Source organism: Alosa pseudoharengus, unplaced genomic scaffold, assembly GCF_046254945.1.
Source record: "Alosa pseudoharengus isolate Yale_2024_CS ecotype anadromous, Long Island Sound unplaced genomic scaffold, YU_APseudo_1.1 YU_APseudo_1.1_scf_9, whole genome shotgun sequence".
Classification (NCBI taxonomy): Eukaryota; Metazoa; Chordata; class Actinopteri; order Clupeiformes; family Clupeidae; genus Alosa; species Alosa pseudoharengus.
Window position 1 is genome coordinate 41930667 of NW_027468881.1, and position 23082 is coordinate 41953748.

At 42.1% G+C, this 23082-nt stretch overlaps 1 protein-coding gene across 2 annotated transcripts; it reads right to left on the reverse strand.

Moving 5' to 3' along the window:
* Positions 1-6773: 6773 nt before the first annotated feature.
* rnd1a (Rho family GTPase 1a) lies at positions 6774-22542 on the reverse strand. Of its 2 annotated transcripts, XM_076275996.1 has the most exons (6): positions 22523-22542; positions 19339-19420; positions 18656-18743; positions 11020-11129; positions 10572-10706; positions 6774-9433 (listed from the first exon to the last, which is right to left on the reverse strand). In XM_076275996.1, the coding sequence occupies exons 1-6, from the start codon at positions 22540-22542 to the stop codon at positions 9188-9190; spliced, it is 681 nt and encodes a 226-aa protein (XP_076132111.1). In that variant the 3' UTR covers positions 6774-9187. The 2 variants fall into 2 exon arrangements, with proteins under 2 accessions (XP_076132111.1, XP_076132110.1); XM_076275995.1 differs by lacking the exon at positions 22523-22542 and having other exon boundaries at positions 19339-19567.
* Between the last annotated feature and the right edge of the window lie 540 nt (positions 22543-23082).

Here is a 23082-nt window from a genome sequence, read left to right on the forward strand (position 1 = left end):
GGGGTGATCTCTGCAGTCAGGGAAATGGGGCCCCACAGCGAGCAGGGCTGCCAGCAGATGCCATATGCAGGTATGATGCTGTCATAGCACCTCAACAGGTATGATGCTGTCATAGCACCTCAACAGGTATGATGCTGTCATAGCACCTCAACAGGTATGATGCTGTCATAGCACCTCAACAGGTATGATGCTATCATAGCACCTCAACAGGTATGATGCTATCATAGCACCTCAACAGGTATGCGTCATTAACTCATTGAATGCCAAGCTGTTTTCGGAAGCTTTGTCCTAGAGTGCCAGCAATCAAGACCATTGTTGATGATTTTTGTACAGCCACAGCATATTCTGTGTTATAGCTATGAACACATACAATGGCTCGTTTAAAAGGTGAGACTTTAAGCTCTCAGTGGGTGCAAACCGTGTACTTCTACACGCCTCTGTTCCTGAGAAATCCCAAGCTAAACAGTGGCGTTTTCATCCAAATCACTGTTTTTTTCTAGAAATGGAGATATAACGTCTTTCATGAAATATGAAGTGTTGCCTGTTACTTACTTGTGTAGACTTTCCGGGAAGTGATCAGCGAGACCTGGCGAGACTGCCACCTAGTGATAGACCCACGAAAATGGGCTGGTTTTGAGATGACGTGCATGTGTCACTGATTCGACCCAAAGCGGCAACCGAGTTATGATCAAATGTCCAGATAAAATGTCCAGATTGTGCGTTTTCATGAGTTTTCGATCGTCATATATTTCATTTCCATTCATTACAGAGTTCCCAAAATCACATATAAAAGGTGTGTTAGAGTGTCTAGTTTCGTAATTTTAAAAAAAAGCTAAAAACGTAATATTACGTTTTGGCACTCAACGCATGGGAAGGAAAAACGTAATATTACATTTTTGGCACTCAATGAGTTAAGAGTTCACCCATCTCCCTATCATAGCACCTCAACAGGTATGCGTCAGTAAGAGTTCACCCACCTCCCTATAACACCTCAACAGGTATGCGTCAGTAAGAGTTCACCCACCTCCCTATAACACCTCAACAGGTATGCGTCAGTAAGAGTTCACCCACCTCCCTATCATAGCACCTCAACAGGTATGCGTCAGTAAGAGTTCACCCACCTCCCTATCATAGCACCTCAACAGGTATGCGTCAGTAAGAGTTCACCCACCTCCCTATAACACCTCAACAGGTATGCGTCAGTAAGAGTTCACCCACCTCCCTATAACACCTCAACAGGTATGCGTCAGTAAGAGTTCACCCACCTCCCTATCATAGCACCTCAACAGGTATGCGTCAGTAAGAGTTCACCCACCTCCCTATCATAGCACCTCAACAGGTATGCGTCAGTAAGAGTTCACCCACCTCCCTATCATAGCACCTCAACAGGTATGCGTCAGTAAGAGTTCACCCACCTCCGGCACATCAGTTATCAGTTGTATATCAGTTGCGTTGTTTCTGATGGATGGATGATGGGTGTCGATAGAGCTGGAATAGCATCTCAGCGTGAGGAAGCATTATTTGAGCGTTACTTACCTGAACACACACCAGAACCAACCGGTGAAGATTTAAACATGTATCTGAACATGTTAGATTCAAGCCTCATTGCTAATAGCAAAATATTTGGCAAAGGGTCTAGAATTATGCAGATGAAAACATTATTATTGTTTTTAATTTTTATTATTATGATTATTATTATGAAAACATTCCAGAGAATCAGGTATCCCTCTTACAAGCTGGTTTACAGCTCGTACATGTTCACTTTGATGGACAGCTTTAGGGTGACTGGATGTACAGCACCCTCCAGAATGATTGGCACCTCTGCTAGTTGACTAAAAACCGGTATAAAAAATAATCTGTTGGTGATTTATTGTAATCTCACAATGAAAAAATTGGAAAAATCCAACCTTGAAGGGAAGCAAATTTATTTTGGGAAAATGGAAAATCTCATAAAGAAATAAATATGTTTAACAAAAACATATTGTGGGGATGCAGCATGTCCACCTCTATGTCCACCTCTATGTCCACCTCTATGTCCAGCATGTCCACCTCTATGTCCACCTCTATGTCCACCTCTGTGTCCACCTCTATGTCCACCTCTATGTCCACCTCTGTGTCCAGTATTGCAGCATGTCCACCTCTGTGTTCAGTATTGTGGGGAAAGGCTTCAGTGAACTGCCCTAAGCAGACAGGAGAACTCTGTCTGTGTCTCCGGCCAGTGGGGGTGCCTGGCTTCATCTTGTCCAGTTTTATGAGATTGCTGTATTAAATTGCGGGGGCTTTATTAGATGCAAATGCTGTTTTATTGGGGCAGGCTGTTAATGTACTGACGTGCTTCTGCTTACACACACGTCTTCAATCTCTCTCAAAGACAGATGCACACGCAAACTTGTGCGCACACACAGACAGACACAAAGATAACAGCACAACACACACTGATAAAATGACACACACTAGATATCCTGGGCACATCAGTTCCCCTCCCCTTTGCCAAGTGTGTGTCACAAGCACACACTCCTTCTCTAGGAGACAAAATGTATAGGGTTGTTATGGCAACACCCGGACAGGGTTGTTATGGCTACACTCGGACAGGGTTGTTATGGCTACACTCGGAGTGGTTAGATGAAGGGTAAGGCTACTCCCCCTCCTCTCTCTCTCTCTCTCTCTCCACCATCTTCTGTTTCTTAAACACACACACACACACAAACCTTCACAGTCTCTCTCTCTCTCTCTCTCCTCTTTTACCTCCAGATGCATGAAAACAATGCACGTCAACGCACTTTGTGATTTCAACCAATTACACACTGGACAACAAAATGTCTGTTCCATTTGTTTCTCATGTTTCTGGTATCAGAAAAAAACTGAAAAGACAAAATGTACCGAATAAAACATTATTTATTCATTCCTCCCAGAACATTGACAGTTCCTATGGTATATCATATACGGTGGGGCCACATATGGCCAGCTCCTATAGTATATTGTATACGGTGGGGGAACATATGACCAGCTCCTATAGTATATTGTATACAGAGGGCCAATATGGCCAGTTCCTATAGTATATCGTATACGGTGTGGGAACATATGGCCAGAAACCCCAGAAAACCCATGAAATATGTAAACAAGCAGGGGTGTCCAAACTACGGCCCGCGGGCCAACTGCGGCCTGCCACGCACTTTAATCCGGCCCGCCGAGCATTTATTAGTTTATCATAGATCCGGCCCGCCACGCACTTTAATCCGGCCTGCCCTGCATTTAATTAATTAGGTTATCATAGGCCGCTCGCTATTCCAGCATAGACAACGTTGTGAATAACTGTAGGCTACTGCAAACTGCTTTACACTCTTCTTAGAGAGCGTTTACCATGTCAATGTCAAAACAGCTTGTTACATCGAGATAGTATCTCCATTGCAGCAGACTGCATTTAATTGGGAACGCATTTGAGCGTGCACAAGAGGGAGAGACTGCGACAGCTTCCAGCTGGCTTGTTATTGTTGATAATTGATATCTCCTTTTTATAAGAAACGTTTAAAAGGAAATCGCGATGGCAACAGTAGTTTCCACTACTGACCATTTATAAACTGTGAGCCATAGGCACAGCACTAGCCATAGGCTAGCGGAGCTGGCAAAAGAGCCTTAAAGTGACAGTGCACCATTTATAAATGAATTAAACAACATCAAATGAACAGTATTTCGTAAGAAATTAATTTTCTACAACAGTACTACTTAGATGGGTACTACTAAAACAATATATACACACACACACACACACACATATATATATATATATATATATATATATACAGGCTTGGAATTTCACCATTCTGGGGGCAAGGCCACTTGGCCTTCAGTTGGGCATATTTGGTGGGGGGCACAAAGGCCACATGTCAGGGCACCAAGGCCAAAGTTAACTATACAGTAGTAGGCTATAAAAATTATCAAAGTTGTATTTAGCCTATTCACTGTAGACCTGCATCACTGTATGAAACATTACAAAAACATGAAACATGACATATTACATATAACTGTAAATCATCTGATCATCTAATAAAAACAGATATCTAGGCTATATATAAAATGTATTTTATATTTGGCCTGCTATTAAAATTCATGTATTGAACAGCACAGCTCAGCTTTAAGAAACTCAAATAGCCTAGATGCATGCTTAGCATTTTGTGATCATAAATACTTTCACAAACTCTTAGTCAGCTGTCCTCTGATTTACCAATGTCTAGGCGATATTTGTAACATTTATTTTGTATTTGGCTTGTTATGAAATCATGTGGAACAATTTAAACACATTGTAAAACTTAAAGCCCAAATTTGGAGACATCCATGCATGTCGAAATTTACTGCAAATTCAACTGGATTACTCTGGAACGGCTAACTATACAGGGGACTGCTTTCACCTTTGTGTTCGGTAAGGTCTGCTGTTTATTGTGATATGTGGTTTGTCATGTGTTAAAAGAAGGGTTCGTGAAGTATTCCACCGAGATGAATGGGTAGGGAGATCATGGACGCAAAAGCTTCAGTAGAATGTATGATTAAATTGAATTATATTATTTACTTTTCTCGCGAACCGTTCAATACAGCAATTATCGGCTAACATCGTTTAAAAGCTGAGAAAAAGCTCTTTCATGTGATACTTGTGATGTCTGTGTGATGAATAGGCTACTTCGCGAGTAGTTCCACTGAGAAGAATGGGTGAATTTGGACGCACTTTCTTTCTTGCGCTGTCACTTTCTCCACTGCGTAAAAGACTAAATTAATTTGCGCTGTGAATGCTAAGATTATTTTGAAAGGCCACAGGCTAAATAAAAATTGCTATTAGTAGGACACAAAGCAGAATATTGAAAGAAGGGGGCACCAAGGCCACCGTGGCCTGTAAACCTATGATTTTCAAAGGGGCTTCACGGCCAACGCAAGGGGCTACGACGGCCATGGCCGTCGTGGCCGCCGTGAAATTCCTACCCTGTATATATATATATATATATATATATATATAATATATAATGTTTTGTATCATTTAAATGACAAAGTAATTCTGTTTTTTCATTATTTATTTTTTTGTGTGGCCCGCCGGCCAATTTTCAAAACCCAATGTGGCCCTTGAGACAAAAAGTTTGGACACCCCGATGCAGCTGCTTATGAAACAGGGCTCCCAAGCTTTATACAAAAGTTATATCATTTGAAAAGAGAGGCTCTTTTTTGGCCCAATCCCTCTAGCAGCCTGGCAGTGAGAGAAACAAATAACCTTTAGTGAGGTCACAAGAACCTTCAGAGTGAGGTCACAAGAACCTTCAGAGTGAGGTCACAAGAACCTTTAGAGTGAGGAGGGAGGTCACAAGAACCTTTAGAGTGAGGTCACAAGAACCTTTAGAGTGAGGAGGGAGGTCACAAGAGGAGTGAGGTCACAAGAACCTTTAGAGTGAGTGAGGTCACAAGAACCTTTAGAGTGAGGTAAAAACTCAACCCCTGCAAGTTCAAAACAAACAAGAATTTGGGCTAATAGACACTATTGAGGTCTGATGGTTGCAGCCTGGGTCTGGGCTCTGGGTCTAAGTCTGGGCGCTGGGTCAAAACACTGAAGCAGTACCATCCTTGCTGACCCAGCACCCAGACCAGACAGACCATTGTAACAAGTCAATCCACTGAGGAATAAGATTAAAACAAATGAGTTATTTGAAATGAAGAGACACTTTCAACAGACAGAGAGACAGAAAAATCACATTGATTCAATACCTTCAAAAATAGACTTTGAAACAAAATTACAAATGCTCATGAAAAATAGTAACAAACAAAAAAGTGGGAATTTAGCTTTAATTAATAAATTAAAGCTAAATAAAGATTACACTATATTACATCACACATGTCAGTTCCTTGCTTGCTTTGTTTTTTTGCTTGTTTGTCACTTACTCATGAGGTTGTACAAAGAGAACATATAAAACAGATATGTACAATCAGTCTCCCCTGGACCTCATCTAAGGACACATATGACAAAGTGTGAGAAGTACCAACTACTTCAGACACGATGGCTGCACTGACAGAAATCAGAGGAGAAGTACCAACTACTTCAGACGCATATTAGAGCCCAGCGGTGAACCCACACTGGCATATTAGAGGCCTTGAGGCTCTCAGCACAGCAACCCCCCCCCCCGCCCGTCGCTAGGCAACACAGTGGAATGCCAGTGCACTGCATACATGTCCAAGGATCTAGAAGGCCGTCTGTCTACAACATAAAAGGAGCGCTCATCAAACCAAACCCTAACCAAAAAGAAAAATATCTTATATATCTATCTATATCTGTCTATCTATAGTCCATGAGTTATTCATGATAAAGGAGAACCAAAGGATTTAGATGATTAAAGAGGAAAACATACACAGTGAAAGCCAGATAAGGCTCTTTGGACAGGACCTGCCTGTTCTTTTTGACTTGACCTGTCTGCCCACAGCACCCTTTGAGACGCTACATCGTCATCCTACTGGAGAGTGAACACTTCAGCGGTCATTCTGTCATGAGGCTATCAAATCACAACTGTAGTCTATCTGTGTGGGCACCATTGTAGTACAACCTCCCTCACTTTCCAATGGTCGGATTATTTAAAGTAAATCACAGGACTCCATCATGCAGCGCTTATCACGTGCTGTGTGTTGAAATCAAATGCAAACTAATTAGTCTTTACATTAATACTCATTTATCTTCTTTCTTTGTTACATAGTTTAATGTACATTCACAATCAAAATATCAAATTCTGGGGATTTAGCGTTTTACAAGAATACACAAACTAAAATGTGAATCCTAAAAGAAAAGACACAAACTCAAGAGTCCTAAAAGGCTCTGAGAGACAGTTGAACGTCAGCAGCTGCGGCTGTGTGGCTAAACTGAAAAGTCACAGATTTGTTTTCACTGTTTGCGTGTTATGCAATCACAAGGGAACCGGGATTTACCAGTTTAATTCCTCCAGAGAGAGTAAGAGATTACTTAGAGATGTTTAATTCCTCCAGAGAGAGTAAGAGATTACTTAGAGATGTTTAATTACTCCAGAGAAGAGATTACTTAGAGATGTTTAATTACTCCAGAGAGAGTAAGAGATTACTTAGAGATGCTGCAGTTTAATTCCTCCAGAGAGAGTAAGAGATTACTTAGAGATGTTTAATTCCTCCAGAGAGAGTAAGAGATTACTTAGAGATGTTTAATTCCTCCAGAGAGTAGAGTAGTTAGAGATGCTGCAGGCCTCAGGAGAGAGACAGACGGGAACATCAGGCGAGAGGAGAACCCGACTTCAAAACAGACCGGAGAAAGAGATTAGTGTTTTTGCTTCAGGGAAAAAAAACAACAAGGCAGTGCACTAGTGCTATTATAATCCAAAGATGGAATTCCACACTACATTACACACTAACAAATCTGTACACACAGGGACCAAACTAACACTGACAACCACGTTGAGATGGACATGACGTGGGAGCATAACAAAACCCAGTTGAGATGGACATGACGTGGGAGCAGTTGAGATGGACATGACGTGGGAGCATAACAAAACCCAGTTGAGATGGACATGACGTGGGAGCATAACAAAACCCGAACAGGGATATCAGGCACATTGGTCAGCAGCCCTTGCTCTAACGTGACACCTAATCCGCGATGGATGCAAAAGGCTGGTGTCTTTTGCACTTGTGTTGATGGTCAACTTTAGCCCCAAATGACCTTTTCAAATGTAATTCCCTACAAATCCCCCCAACAGCTGGAGGAGTTCACCATGGCAACCCATTCCTGCACCAGTCCATCCCGTGCCTGTTGCTTTGGGATTTAGAGTGCATCGCCCTGAGTGACAGGAGATGGATTAGCCCCATTAGGCAGAAGCGCCCCCTAGTGCCTGAGTGACAGGAGATGGATTAGCCCCATTAGGCAGAAGCGCCCCCTAGTGCCTGAGTGACAGGAGATGGACTAAGGATCAAAAGGCTGGAGGGGGAGCAGAAGGGCGAGAGACAGAGAGACTAGAGGATGTATGTGTCAGCAATTTCCACGCCTTCCTACCCAGCAGATGTAATTGGATACCTTGTCTTGTAAGATTTATAGCCATTTCCTTAAAGGGGGAAATGATTTCTTATGTCCCCTTCCTCTCTGTCCTCTCTGTCCTCTAGCTGTGTGTGGCAGCTTCACGCTTTACTGATTTAGGGCTGCTGAGCAGTGGGCACTGCCAGAGGAGCAGGACGTCTATCATCCGAGCAACTGATCTGGAGTCAAAGCAAGCTGATGCTGATCTGGAGTCAGAGCAAGCTGATGCTGATCTGGAGTGATCTGGAGTCGGAGCAGGCTGATGCTGATCTGGAGCGATCTGGAGTCAGAGCAGGCTGATGCTGATCTGGAGCGATCAGGAGTCAGAGCAGGCTGATGAGTCAGAGAAGCTGAGACGAACCCTCACTGAACCATTTGCATGCGATAGAGTGACAGACCCACAGTAACTCACATAAATACATACACATGTACAATTCTGCTCTCTCCGCCACAGACCCAACATACACTTTTTTTGCAGTCTGTCATTCTTGCCGCTCTCTCTCTCTAAATCATTTCAATTTTCATCTCATAGACAGACACACTGAACAAACACAAACACCCACACAAACAAACCTCACAACCAATCAGATGCTACTCGGAGTGGCGGCTACACGTGCCCCATTGGCCACCAGCCAGTGACGTTTCAAACACCTTAAAGTGCATATTCAACATGAGAAATACGCTTTGCATTAAACACACAGGGATGACTTCACCTCATCCTCACAACTGTTTTTCTTTTACTGCAAATGCATGATTGTTAAATACGCCCAATATCCAAATGAACACAGTCCGCACCAACAACATTGTCCATGTTTCGGTCTTTGTTTTCTTTGTGTATGTGACAATGGGATCAGCAGGATGCTACGCTGGTGAGAGACTTCTCTCAGTGTGGAGACTGAGAAACTGATGTGCACCGATGAAACCCTACAATCAAAGATGGCAGCTGCCCGTTTGGTGTTTCTTTAGAGAGATGAGGGCAACGCTGGAACAGAGAGTGACCTGAAGAGGTAGGAGGGGCCTGTGACAAAGCCCCGCCCCACATCACCCCGACCCCAGGTGTCTCTGGAATGGGAGCATGGGAACTGTTCTTTGGCTCGACGAGGGGCTTGGTTGGAACTAGGGCGGAGGGCAGCTTCACATGATGGAGCAGCTCCGGGCCTTCTCCTTGCTGAAGGTGGAGGTGAGCAGCTCCGACTTGCTGGGCAGGTGCAGCAGACGCTTGGACAGGTGTCGGGCGGGGCTGGGCTTGCCGGGGGGCTGCAGCTTGTTGATGCAGGCGAGCGCCGCCATACGGAACACGCTGTGGACGCTCTTCTCTGAGGTGAAGGCCGAGCACTCTAGGTAGGCCTCCGCACCCAGCTGCTTAGCCATTGCTGACCCCTGCAGATAGGAAAGGGAGAGAAAAGACTATAAGACAACACATACATATATACCAGAAGACTACAGGGGAAGCTCAGCCTCCTCTAAAATATCATGGAAAACCGCATCAAATAACACTATTACATTAGCTTCTAGCCTACTATTCCAACTACAACATGCTGAAAACATGTTCATCTTCATGGCTAGTTTGTTCAGCAGTAAGGTTTTACCGGTCATTTATCGTGATTTTGCACCCGTAATACATTGCTGTGACGACTCGATCCATCAAAAAACCATGCAAAAAACCCTTAGACGCTCGGATGCACTGGACTTTCAATAGCACTACAGTGGGCTGATCTCAGTGCAGAAAACCTAGACGTGTATTGGACAAGCGCCACAAAATCGTCATTTCCAGGGAAGCCCGGCGTCTCTGGGAGTGAATGGGACAGTGGGATGGCCCGGACGCCGAGCTTCTGTATGATGATTGGAGGAACCGTCATAGAGGCTGGATTCTTTTTGATTGACAGCATATGTCGCGATCTGACAGGAAGTGGTTCAAGTTCAAGGGATTTGTTAATGTTAGTGTTGGCAGGTGAAGTCGAGAGGCAAGGCAAGTTGCAGCTCAAATTCTCATAATTTGTGAGCAATACAGTCGGTTTCTATTTGTCTTTGTAAATAGCATACTGTAAATAAAACCGTAATGTGGAGTTACAGAGTTTGTGACTTGCTTTTGTTTCAGTTGTGTATTTAGGCTAAGTTAGGTAGTGCACTATATAACGGTAGTAGGCTACATTATGCTAATGTTTACTTGAATTTTAAAAGCCCACCGGGGGAGATTAAAAATAAAACAGCAAAGCAGATGAATGTACACAGAGAAATAACTCTAGAAGGCCTAAACTCCCCCCAAGCTGCCATGTCTGCCATGCCAGCTCTATAGCCTACTGTTTGCTCTATTCTGGGCTCTATAGCCTACTGTTTGGTCTATTCTGGGTTTTGGGATAATTTTTGCCCTCAAAGAACAATATAGCACCTTAATAATATTAATTTAAAAATTTACCATTTTTATCAGAGCTTCCCTTATTCCAAAGAGCAGCAACCGCCACTGATATATACTACATACACTCTCCATACGTGGCTAAAGAACACAAATATAGTTTACCTGTTCATGTGAGATGGGTGTTTGCCTCTGATTTGAAAGCTCCATCAGAGTGCAGACATCTGTGCGGAGGTCTGTCTTGCAGCCTACTAGGAGGATGCGTGTGTTTGGGCAGAAATCCAGGATCTCGGTCTTCCACTGCAAGAGAGCATTCAGGAGTTGTTTTGAGGTTGTCATAAACACCATAACACCACACAATGGTTATGGTTATCGTATGGTTATAGTTATGGCTATGGTATAGTTAAGGTATTTGGTAGATTTCCAAAGCGACCCACTGCATAAGAACATTAAAACTTTTAAAAATAATAGTTTCAAATAAAGTTGAAAAGTCTACATTATATATAATATTAACAGTAATAATAACAATATCAATAACAATATCAAATATCAACAATGAAAATAATGACTTTTGATATTCACAAAAAACGATTGGGCTGAATTTGCCTCTTACCTTTTTCAGTGCACTGTCCACTGTGTCGGGTCGGCTGATATCGAAACACAGCAGGACGGCATCAGAGTCGCTGTAGCACAGAGGCCTGACGTTGTCATAATACGGAGATCCTGCAGAAAGACAAGCCCTATGTTTACCAGATGAACTCTGCATAGATCAGGTTTTATGAATCTAGTTTATTTTCTGAAAACGTACATTTTGTGTTCCAATACACTAACTCCCATTGGGTGATTAGGAGAGCTTTAAAGAGTGCTTTCAGGATGACCACCACTGTACTACATCCCCCAGAATCCCATTGGGTGATTAAGAGAGCTTTAGAGAGTGCTTTCAGGATGACCGCCACTGTACTACATCCCCCAGAATCCCATTGGGTGATTAAGAGAGCTTTAGAGAGTGCTTTCAGGATGACCGCCACTGTACTACATCCCCCAGAATCCCATTGGGTGATTAAGAGAGCTTTAGAGAGTGCTTTCAGGATGACCACCACTGTACTACATCCCCCAGAAAAACTCTGGGCAGGCAGAGAGGATGGTTCCACACAGGACCAAATGTACAGCAGTGCTGCAGAATGCCCCAGTCTTCTATATGAGCACATAGTGTCAGTGCTGCAGAATGCCCCAGTCTTCTATATGAGCACATAGTGTCAGTGCTGCAGAATGCCCCAGTCTTCTATATGAGCACATAGTGTCAGTGCTGCAGAATGCCCCAGTCTTCTATATGAGCACATAGTGCCAGTCTTTATGAGCACATATTGTCAGTGCTGCAGAATGCCCCAGTCTTCTATATCAGCACATAGTGTCAGTGCTGCAGAACGCCCCAGTCTTCTATATGAGCACAGTGTCAGTGCTGCAGAATGCTCCAGGCTTCTATACGAGCACATAGTGTCAGTGCTGCAGAATGCTCCAGTCTTCTGGATGAGCACACAGTGTCAGTGCTGCAGAATGCTCCAAGCTTCTATACGAGCACATAGTGTCAGTGCTGCAGAATGCTCCAGTCTTCTGGATGAGCACACAGTGTCAGTGCTGCAGAATGCTCCAGTCTTCTGGATGAGCACACAGTGTCAGTGCTGCAGAATGCTCCAGTCTTCTGGATGAGCACACAGTGTCAGAGACTCTAAGAGTAGCAGTGCTATGCACACATTGTGGGCGACATGACATGGTGGGGGTAGATGGGTGCATCCCCCCCCCCCCCTCTCCCAGCGAGACACCCCAGCGTGCGCCACACCTCATCTCCCACAGTAACTATGGCAACGGCATCGCAAGGCACATACTGGGGACATGAGCACTGTGGTGCAGGCTTGTCCTTAAGCCATCCCACCTACATCAGGATGGAGCACTGTGGTGCAGGCTTGTCCTTAAGCCATCCCACCTACATCAGGATGGACCACTGCAGCCCAAGCCTGGGAAGCCAGTATCTTCATAAAGGAACACTGTGTCGCAATATGCCATCACCACAACAAGAAACCATATCACATTTTGCAGTGGCAAAAGATTACATTGCTACTTTATCTAATTTCAAGTTATGTTTGTCCACACAAACAAACACACATATACAGACTATAATCTGTGTTATGTGATTATTCTCATAATGATAGATAGCCATTTATTCCTTATTTAACCTCTAAAACTTGCAGGAGAGCTGCCATGAATGAGATCCAAGTGACCGTTTTTCACAATTGCTAAAACACTAAACTCCATTCTCTGAACCAATTTAACTAAATCCTAACCCTAACCCAATTGCTAAAACACTAAACTCCATTCTCTGAACCAAATTAACTAAATCCTAACCCTAACCCAATTGCTAAAACACTAAACTCCATTCTCTGAACCAAATTCTCAGTTGCCTGAACACATTTGTTGAATCAATCACCCTTTTGGCAAAGCCTTTCACGTATAAAAACAGTTTGCAGATCTCATAGATTCTTTTTTTCAAAACTCTAAACACATTCTCATGCAATACAATGGATTTTGCATTGTGATGCACCTGTGATGCATAATGGCAACCACAAGTGGCAAAAGGTAAACACAAATAGAGCACAATACCACGTGTTCAACACAACGAATCAAAATTAATCACACTTGTTTTAAATTATATGACATAACCCATATACAGTACACTACTTTAGAGTGTAAACAGGTTGCTGAACACTGCAGGTTCATATCAACAATGGACAGAAACTATCAGATTCAGATAGATTCAGAGTACATTGTAGGCTGCAGACTGCAATGTACTTCACATTTACAGTACCGAAATGCCTGTTTTTTCCGGTATACAGTTTTCATAGTTGCTAGAACACATTTTTTGAAACATTCCACTCAAAACTGTAAACACAAACCCCCATTCTCAATACTTTATGTTTACTGGATTTACAGTAAATGTTGAATCCACTAAGTTATGAAATCTTTTTGTTTTGTTTTTTGTTTTTTAGAGGCAAAATGATTTACTGTGTTGTAAACTATGAACATTTCTCCTGGAGCTATATGAGTTTTCCATTTTTTGATGTAGTGTGTAATGACTGCTCAGTAGTGTTTTCATTTTGACTGCTTTGTGAGATGATCTGAAGACAGTGTTTGGTTTTGCCTGCCTATATACCATTGGATGCTAACGTGAGAGTGAGGGTGGTAAGCAATGAGGGTGGCAATAGCTACAACTATGTGAGAATGCTGTTCATTGACTTCAGTTCACCATCATCCCCTCCAAACTGATCACCAAACTCAGTGAACTGGGCATCAATACCTCCCTTTGTATTCTGGACTTCCTAACCAAAACACAGTCTGTTAGGTTACACTACACACACACTCTACACTACATACACACACTCTACACTCCCCGGACCCCACTTTGAGAACCACTGGGTTAGATAAGCTCACTCTACCTTCACCTTGAACACCGGGGTTCCACAGGGCTGTGTGCTGAGCCCTCTCCTTTACTCCCTCTTCACCTACGATTACCAGCATCTCTCCTTTCTGAGACGACTAAAGAAGGTCCACCTGTCTCCTCAGATCCTGGTGAAATTCTACCGCTGCACCATTGAGAGCGTTCTCACCAACTGTGTCACAGCATGGTTGGCAACTGCTCTGCCTCCGACCGGAAAGCACTGCAGAGGGTGATAAAAACTGCTCAACGCATCACCGGTTCCTCAATCCATCGAGGCCATCCAGGGCAAGCAATGTTTATGCAAGGTGCGCAGCGTCATCAGACTGTTCTCACCCCAACCACAGTCTGTTCACCCCACTCCCACTCAGCAGGCGTCTCTTCGCACCCAAACCAGCAGGTTCAGAGGAAACTTCTTCCCAGCGGCTGTCACCCTACTGAACTCTACCTCGGCACCCCAGTGACAACCAACCAACTAAGCCCCCCCACCCCCCCCCATGCCTCCTTGCCTGTGCCTGTTGAGGTGTCACAACCATGGCAATCTTGACAGGGATAACTAGGAGGCGGACAATCAAGGCTGACTTTTTGTTGCAATTTACCTGAATATTCACAAATACAAATTGCCAGCTCTAGGTTAAACTACTCCATTATTTCAGTTTCATTCACCCTGTCCTTGATCTCTGTTAGTTAATCGCTATCATTTAAGGGGCATGGACATGGAAAAGCAGTTTAAGAAATATGATAGGTAGGAGATCGAACTTTGCCATGTTAACCCATGGAGACTGTGGGCTGTGGGTCGTAAAGGGCACTTATTTGGATGTGCAGTGGCCTAACCTAACATTTTGCATGGTAGAAACATTATATAAATGGAAACACTTACTGTTATAGCTATAAAAATAGCAGAATCATCCATATGCATGATATTTCTATAACGGTGTGCGATATGGTTCAGAATGAGGGCAAAGAGTTATTAGACTCACTAATACGTATAGCTCAGTGTTTCTCAAGTTTTTTCAGACCAAGGACCACTTAACCAATAAAAAAAATCACAGACCACCTAGCTAAAAAACAAAAACAGTAGACCTACTTCAACAGTATTACACAATAGGCCTACTCACTGAACCACCTTGCTTATTGTCTTTGCACCTTGCTTAATGTGTCAGAGGATTCATATGATTTAAACTGACGTAGCTTACATAGGCAGTGTTGCAGAACTATTTGGATTTACATACAAGTTGGTTCAATATTGCAAACAACTCATCTATATTATATTTTACCATGTCTGCTCGCGAACCACTTGGGATAGCTGCCGGACCACCTTTGAGAAACACCAACAGCACTCTATCTAAAATAAAACATTTTGAAAGTACCATTCATGATTTGTTGTAAAGTATTGAGGTTGTGGGAAGTTTAGCTTAAACTGCTTCATTCATTCATCATGCCCGCTTCACTCGTCTCGACTGAGGAATTAAACATTACGCACGTTCCACTTTTGCTAAAATAATTCCTGAATGGTTTTGTTCAGAGCTGAAAATGCAACTGTATGAGGACAGATGTCGATGTAGGTTGCTAGGCCAACTGTATGAGGACAGATGTAGGTTGCTAGGCCAAACCCAGGTCCAAGCCTTTGTCCATGACAGCTTAATCGGACACTGTTGTGTATGCCAATTGTTTTTTGTTTTAATTGATTTTTTGTTTTTGTTTTGCCCCCTTGGGAACCACCTCAAAAATGCAAAGGGCGGCAGGACCAACGATAATAATAATAATGATAATAATAATAATAATAATGATAATAATAATAATAATAATAATAATAGGCAGACCCAGAAATGGACCTGTCCTGGGGCATAAAAAGCTTACTAATGCTAGGTACAAATATGCTATCCATTACATTGATAAGCATGAACAGGTCATGAGAGCAGATGCTATAGCTGACAAACTTTTATGTAACAATATTACTGGCTTCTGGAAAGAGGTGAAAGCTCTGAATAGGACAAACATATCACTTCCTGATGAAAACACATGTAGATTGTGCAACTTTGCAAAGTTAATATAGCCTACTTATCACAACATTCTCAATCGTGTTGTCCATCGCAACCGAACTACCTGTGGCTTATGCTACGTTTACACGTGGCCGGCTATTTTCATAAACGGACATATCACCGTCTCCTATTTCAAAAATAACATAGTGCACACCTGTCAGTTTTCATAAAAGTTTTTCTTTACACAAACCATGGTATATGCCTTCAAGAGCATGCCAAACCTGTACGTGGCAGTGTAACAAGAAGCTCAAGCCCATGTTAGCCAATCAGAATTCCTAAAATATCAACAACAGCAACGAATCACTTCCTCTTTCTCTTTTGAACTGACTAAAAATCTCCGCCTCGTCACATAAATCTCTGTTTGTACCTCTTTAGACGCAAATGAACAAACAGAGTTTTCCCCAAAAAAAACGATCAGCCCGGAGTTTTTAAAAACTCAGTTTGCGGGGGGATAAAACCTCTGTTTGCGTCTAAATGACAGATAGATAGATAGATACTTTATTGATCCCCAGGGGAAATTCAAGCGTGGGTCATGACAGGGTCAAGCGTGGGTCATGACAGGGTCAAACGCAGAAAAACATCACCGGTTGCATCGTTTTCATGTCGTCTAAGCAGGGTTTTAATTTGCGGAGGACGTAGAGAAACCAATAAAATGAGCCAGTAGTGGAGAAATAACATTTAAAAAAATAATCTGTAGCCTTGGGTAGGCAAAAACATTGGGTACTAATGACGAAAATCAGCCAACCACTCACTCTCAAACCGAACTGGCCAGTTGAATGTTAATTCTCTAAAAGGCAAGCAGTTCAAGAATGTGCTAAGAAATCATTCTGTTTTTGATACTGTAGGCTCCTTAAATTGGCAATTGACAAGCTCCATTTCTCTAGAGACTGAAGCTGTAGCTGCAGCATGTTGATTGACATGTTTTAATTATGTAAATTATGTGGAGTTCAAATAGAGCCAGTATCAGGACCATATTTAGTTCAATGTGTTATATTTACTATTTTTGGTAGCCTACTGTAGGCTACTTAAATGGCCAGTATTTTCTTTATTCATGGAAGCCTCTATGTTTACAGGCTTGTGGTGGCGATGCGCAATGTGCTATAGGTGCAGAAAAATCTGTTTGGTAGGCTACTGCCAATTTGTTTTGTTTTGTCATGGTTCATCTGTGCAATAAACATTACACTTAGTGAGAAAAAAATCGTCGCAGAGAATCATGATATCAATTCTAAGCTAAAAAAAATGTGGCAGAGAATCGTGATATCAATTAAGCTAAAAAAAATAGATTAATATTTTCCACCGAATCGTGCAGGCCTACGCCCCTCCCCACTCTGCACAGAACACTCAAGCAGTTTTGGGTTGTGTGTGTGTGTGTGCTCCTGCAGTCGGTAGCATTATAAACCACGTCGAAATTGTAACTAGAATTCTCTGCTAAGTTTGTTATTATGACTGTCAATCGAGGCGACCAAACTACTCAGAGAACTTATGGCAAGATAGATAGATAGATAGATAGATATGGCAAGATAGATAGATAGATAGATAGATAGATAGATAGATAGATAGATAGATACTTTATTGATCGATCAATTCCCCAAGGGGAAATTCAAGAAGATGGCTTATCTAACGTTATGAATAAAACACACCTGGGTTTTTTTAATCAACACATTACAACTTGTCTATTAGCTTTTACTGGTAGTGCAAGAGGATAACATTAGGCAAACGCGAGGATAGTAACATTCGGCAAACGTGAGGATATACGCGACCGCTGCTGTTAGATCACTAACACTGATTGTTTGCTCCTTCAGTCCAAAGGATTATGAAACATATTTTCCAAGACTCAGAGAAGAAGCATCTCGGCTAGCCTACATGTAAAGTTGTAAACTTAAGAAAACCTGTGGGGAAACTAAACACTCTGACCAGCGTGAGTAACTTTTATATTAGCAGTGATTTCAACCAGCGCTGCTGTGGCAACGGAAGCAGAGAGCCAAGAACAGATAACTAATGAAAAGATGTAAAGAGGAGAAAGAGAAAAGATAACTAATGAAAACAGGAGAAGAGAAAAGATAACTAATGAAAACATGTAGGAGAGGAGAAAGAGAAAAGATAACTAATGAAAACATGTAGGAGAGGAGAAAGAGAAAAGATAACTAATGAAAACATGTAGGAGAGGAGAAAGAGAAAAGCTGCTAATATGCTGCTACGGAGAGCCTGCAGACACAAGCAGTGATGTAGGCAAGACTACACATGACAGAAGAACAATTCTAAAGAACCCAAAAGAAACCAAAAACAACATAAAAAGAGTATTCGTTTACAGAAGAAACCAAAAACAACTCATTAAAAGAGTATTCATTTACAGAAGAAACCAAAAACAAACACTTGCAGATCTTTGAAAGCTTACATGATGGTCATCCAAATCATTAAGTATTTTTGGATCTCTGGAATGTTGAGTGTCATTACAACATTTCTGGAATGTTGAGCGTCATTAGAACATTCCTTTAATAGAAAAAGTGGACTGCAGCCAACTCTTCATCCATCACCTCAAATTTACGTGGTCCTATTTGTTTATCCGAAAAGGCAACACAAAAGTGCTTCTAAACATAGTTTTTGTTTACTATAGTCAGATGGAATGCCTTGCCAATAGCACAAACGTTTCACCTGATTGCATTCAATGAAGTGTAAACCATCACAGTGATTTCATCTGAAGCATATTGTAAATCTCTCACCCGACGTGTCCCACAGACTGAGCTCAATGCGTTGCCCTTCAATCTCCAGGCCAGCAGTGTAGTTCTCGAATACTGTCGGGACATATGTCTGTTCACATTTGGATGGCCAAAAGAGAAAATATTGAAAAGATGAAAGCATTGCTCTGCCAACATACTTTGTATAGCCATAGCCTGTGACATTATTTACACATCTCTGTTCACTTGTTCACACACTGACATAAAAGGCCAAAATTATCAACTGCGCTGGGAAAACATATTTTGTCTTTCTAATGTGAAACTGCGCTAAATGTCGGGGTGCTGAGCTCCAAAGCAACATGCTGGACCTGGGTTTTAGCGGAGCCAATTCATATGCATGCCCGGGCACATCTAACGCAATCCCATGCACTCCGCCAGGCACACGTGCGTCGTCACAAGGAAACAACATTAATATTTGTAAATGAGTAGGCCTACATGGTTTGATGGATGGCAACAGACAGAAATGATCAGTTTTCGTGAACTAATGGAAAACATTTTCTTACGCAAAACATTTTGTTGCGCATACTGACACCCCATGTAATGAGACCATACATGTATGGTATGCAGGTTAAAATCACCCCAAAACAATAAAGGCCTATATAGTTGCATTAAAAGTTCTGTATCCACTGAACTCTGCAGTATGATGGCATGAACATCAAATAGCCTACCTCTGGATAGCAATCTTTTGCCAGGACTTGGAGCATTGCTGTTTTTCCGCATTGGACGTCTCCCACCAAAACAAGCTTACACCTCACCACCACAGGCTGTGGGATTCTTCGCTCCTTCATTGTGAATCAGCTGGTACAATCTGAGGTACGATTAAAACAATCCAGATAACGAGCGCATCCACTTTAGCAATCCTGATGAAACGCTCAGCGCATCGGGGTCTGTTATATAGTAGAATGCTCCCACTTCTCCAGCCGACAGTTGTCTACAATGGAATACAGCACTGGAGAAGGGTAGACAGATAGGCTACTATTGCAGCACTGCGGCATTTTATATCACAGCGCTGTCCAATGAGCGCAGAGGCGACGGTTGCGCGCTGCATGTGAAAGTTTCAGTGTCAACACACACAGGTCCAGCAGTGCTATGGCCGCTCAACGCAGGTGATTGAACGTCAAGTCAAGCTTATTATGACCGCCGCTATAGCGAAGCTACTTCATCTACTTCCTGAATTTTTGGTCAACGATACCCGGGACACCGAAACAACGGTGCACATGAAATTTGGTGGGTATGTAGCCCCACTAGACTTTTACTGAAAAATTTCGTTTCGTCCCCGGGGGCCACTCCCCCCCCCCTGCTGCCCCCCCCCCCCCGAACCTGCAAAAAAAGCAGTTTTTCCTAAATAACTACCTGAACCGTGGCACTGAGGATGAAGAAACTTTTATGGTATGTTGGTCTCAAGGACCCACATCAACCTGGCCCATAATCACTCATTTGTGATTTGCACCCCCCGGTAAAAAATGAAAATGCAATATCATTCTGCTTTAATCGCCCCTATCTTCAGTTAAGATGTTCAGAACTGCACCAAATGTTATGTGTATGATTGACCTGGCATTCTCTGGGGGTATGCCAAGTTTCGTAGAATTTCATCCATGGGGGGGTCTAAAAAAATGTAGGTTATGTGTACATTTAGTGACTGTACACTCATTGGCCTGTAGATGGCGGTGCACACATATACATATACACATGCACACACACACAGGCACGCACATACTATCGGTATTAGAATGGCCGATACATAATTACAAATTCAGTAGGATTAAAAGAAAGCCAAAAATATTCATCATCATCATCATCATGGCTGCATTTCCAGTATTGGCGATACGTAGTCGTTTGTCCACTAGATGGCGCATCGTTGCAGTGAAACGTAATTTTGTTGGAAGTTAAAAGTGGGTTGGAAAAACAATGGACGCTTCCTACAAGGACTCTAGTTTACCGCAGAGAACGTCTAATAAGGATAGGACGATGTTCACATGAAATGTAATTCCCATTTCTTCTTGAAGCTGAAATAAATCTGAGAATGTTTATCAGACATGCTTGTTTTTTACTGCAGGTACGTTAATCTTATAATATCAATAAGGACCTAGGTACAATAATGTTACCATCAGCGTTGGTTGAGTGATGGAGGCCAATTTGATTGCATTTGTAGAAAACTATAAATGCGGTTATACCAAGCAAATTGATAGCAGCACTGTAATTGTATCTTTCGACTGTCATTTGTTGCACGTGCTACAAAAATCATTCTGTGCAATGGAAAATTTACCAACGTTACACCGGTCTGATACAGTTTTGCCTATACACGCGTGAGACTGAGACGCCTGTTTATTTGTTTTAAGTGCGTGCAGGGTGTGAGAGGGGAATCAATGTGCTTTGATTCCAGCTTGGTAGTTGTTGTCTGAGATTAAAAAGCATGTGTGTGTGAAGTATCCAAACAATGACACCTTCATTTCATTATGGCTGCTTTAGCAACACACCTTAAGCTACTGTGTAGTGGGTCCCATTTAGAAGTGGCTACTTCATTCGCGCTTTCCTTGACTAATGGAGCTGCGTGAATTTTATTACAACTTTTCGCCACGATATTGCAGTTTAAGTCTGCTTGATACTGTAAGGCGTAAGCCATTGGTTTCCAAAGGAGATTTTATTTGTGTCGCCAGCATAGCCTATTGACAATTTATGTTGTAAATAGGCCTACCTTATAGGCCTACCTGTAGCTTAGGGAAGCTAACAGCTTTCTATTAGGATCTAGTTTGTTAGTTACAGTTTTGTCATAACTCCCTGATGCATTTTTGCATTTAGAATAGCCAGAGCGTGGATATCTCAATCGGAAAATTAAACAACATCGGGCGCCTATGGACTAGGCTGGGTGAACCCTGATCTGCCCGCTATTTATTTTTTGATTTCTTAAAAAGATTGAGCTTTTTTTACTGGCCCGTCTGCCAACCCACCACATGCCCCTCGACAACTCCCTTCCCCTGGACAATTCCAACGCTGGACTATTGAACTTTCTGTCACTAAATCAGGAATAATGAATTACCATAACGGACACGTAATCATCCCACCTCTTGTAACTTTCAGCTCAAGTGCTTAACACCATGTCTTATTCTCTCTTATTGTCATGTATACAGACCTTACTGTCATGTACTGACCCTAGGCAGATGGGTCAGGCCCTTGAGTCGTGGATCTGCTCGAGGTTTCTTCCTATATATATCTCCAATTCTAGGGAGTTTTTCCTCGCCCCTGTTACCCATGGGCCTCTCTCTTGCTTTTCTTTTCTTCCTTTCTTTCCTTCTTTCTCTGATTGCCTACATTCTGTAAAGCGCCATGATACATGTGTTATGTTTTGGTGCTCTATAAGCACAATAAAATTAAATTAAAAATTAAAAGATTGAGCTTGGTCTGGTGAAAGCCAGACAAGCCATGGACCTCAGTTACACAATGCAAGGGAACATGAATCAGCCTATATTTGCCCGAACAATAACGGACAACAGCTCTTCAACTTTGGCCCGTTAAAATGTGTATGAACAGTCTAGCGACGCATTTCATCAAGGCCCATTTGGACATGTCAGTTATTTGCACCACTGGTTAGATGTAAAACAGCATTTCGTTTCAGACTACTGTTACTTAATTTGTGCATTGACAATAAAGTATCACATGAACTAAAGATGACTAAAATCTTATGTAGAAGAAGAAACATTCACAACATTTTTTTGATAGCTGTTGAAAACGGCATGGAACTGACACAGATGTTTTTGTTTATTAATAAATAAATAAATAAATAAATAAATAAATAAATATATAAATATATAACATTATGCTGATACATTTTGCTTTCCCCAAATACAATGTAGCCTACAGGTGTGACCTTTCATCAATCCAGTTGCAATGGATGAACTGTGATGAACTGCCCTACTTGTGATTGTTTAGAGATTTTAAAGGTTTTATAACAATGCTACAACCTCTTTGGCTATTCTACAATCTATTCACCTTTTCAGCGCCAGTAGGCTACTTTCTGTGCAGCCGCACACACACACACAGGCATGCCAAACAAGCATACACAAAAGTTTCAAGAGTGGGGGATGGAGTAAAAGATGGAGACAAATTGATTAGTGTGATTTATTTTCGCGGAACGGATGTACAGGACTGAGCGGCGGTCATATTTTGTACCGAACCAAACCAAACAATAATAACAAATAAAAGCATAGAAAGGCAATATAGTCAAAGAATAGTTAAAAGGTAAAGATCATAATAAAAAGAAAACATAAAACACAAGGTAAAATAATTTAAAGATAAAGAATATTTAGTAAGCAAAAAACAAAGGCAAAAGTAGTAAAAAAGTAATAAAAGACAAAGTAGAATAATTATCAAGGCAGATTCAGAATCTGTAACTCGGCAAAGTTAACAGAAAGCAT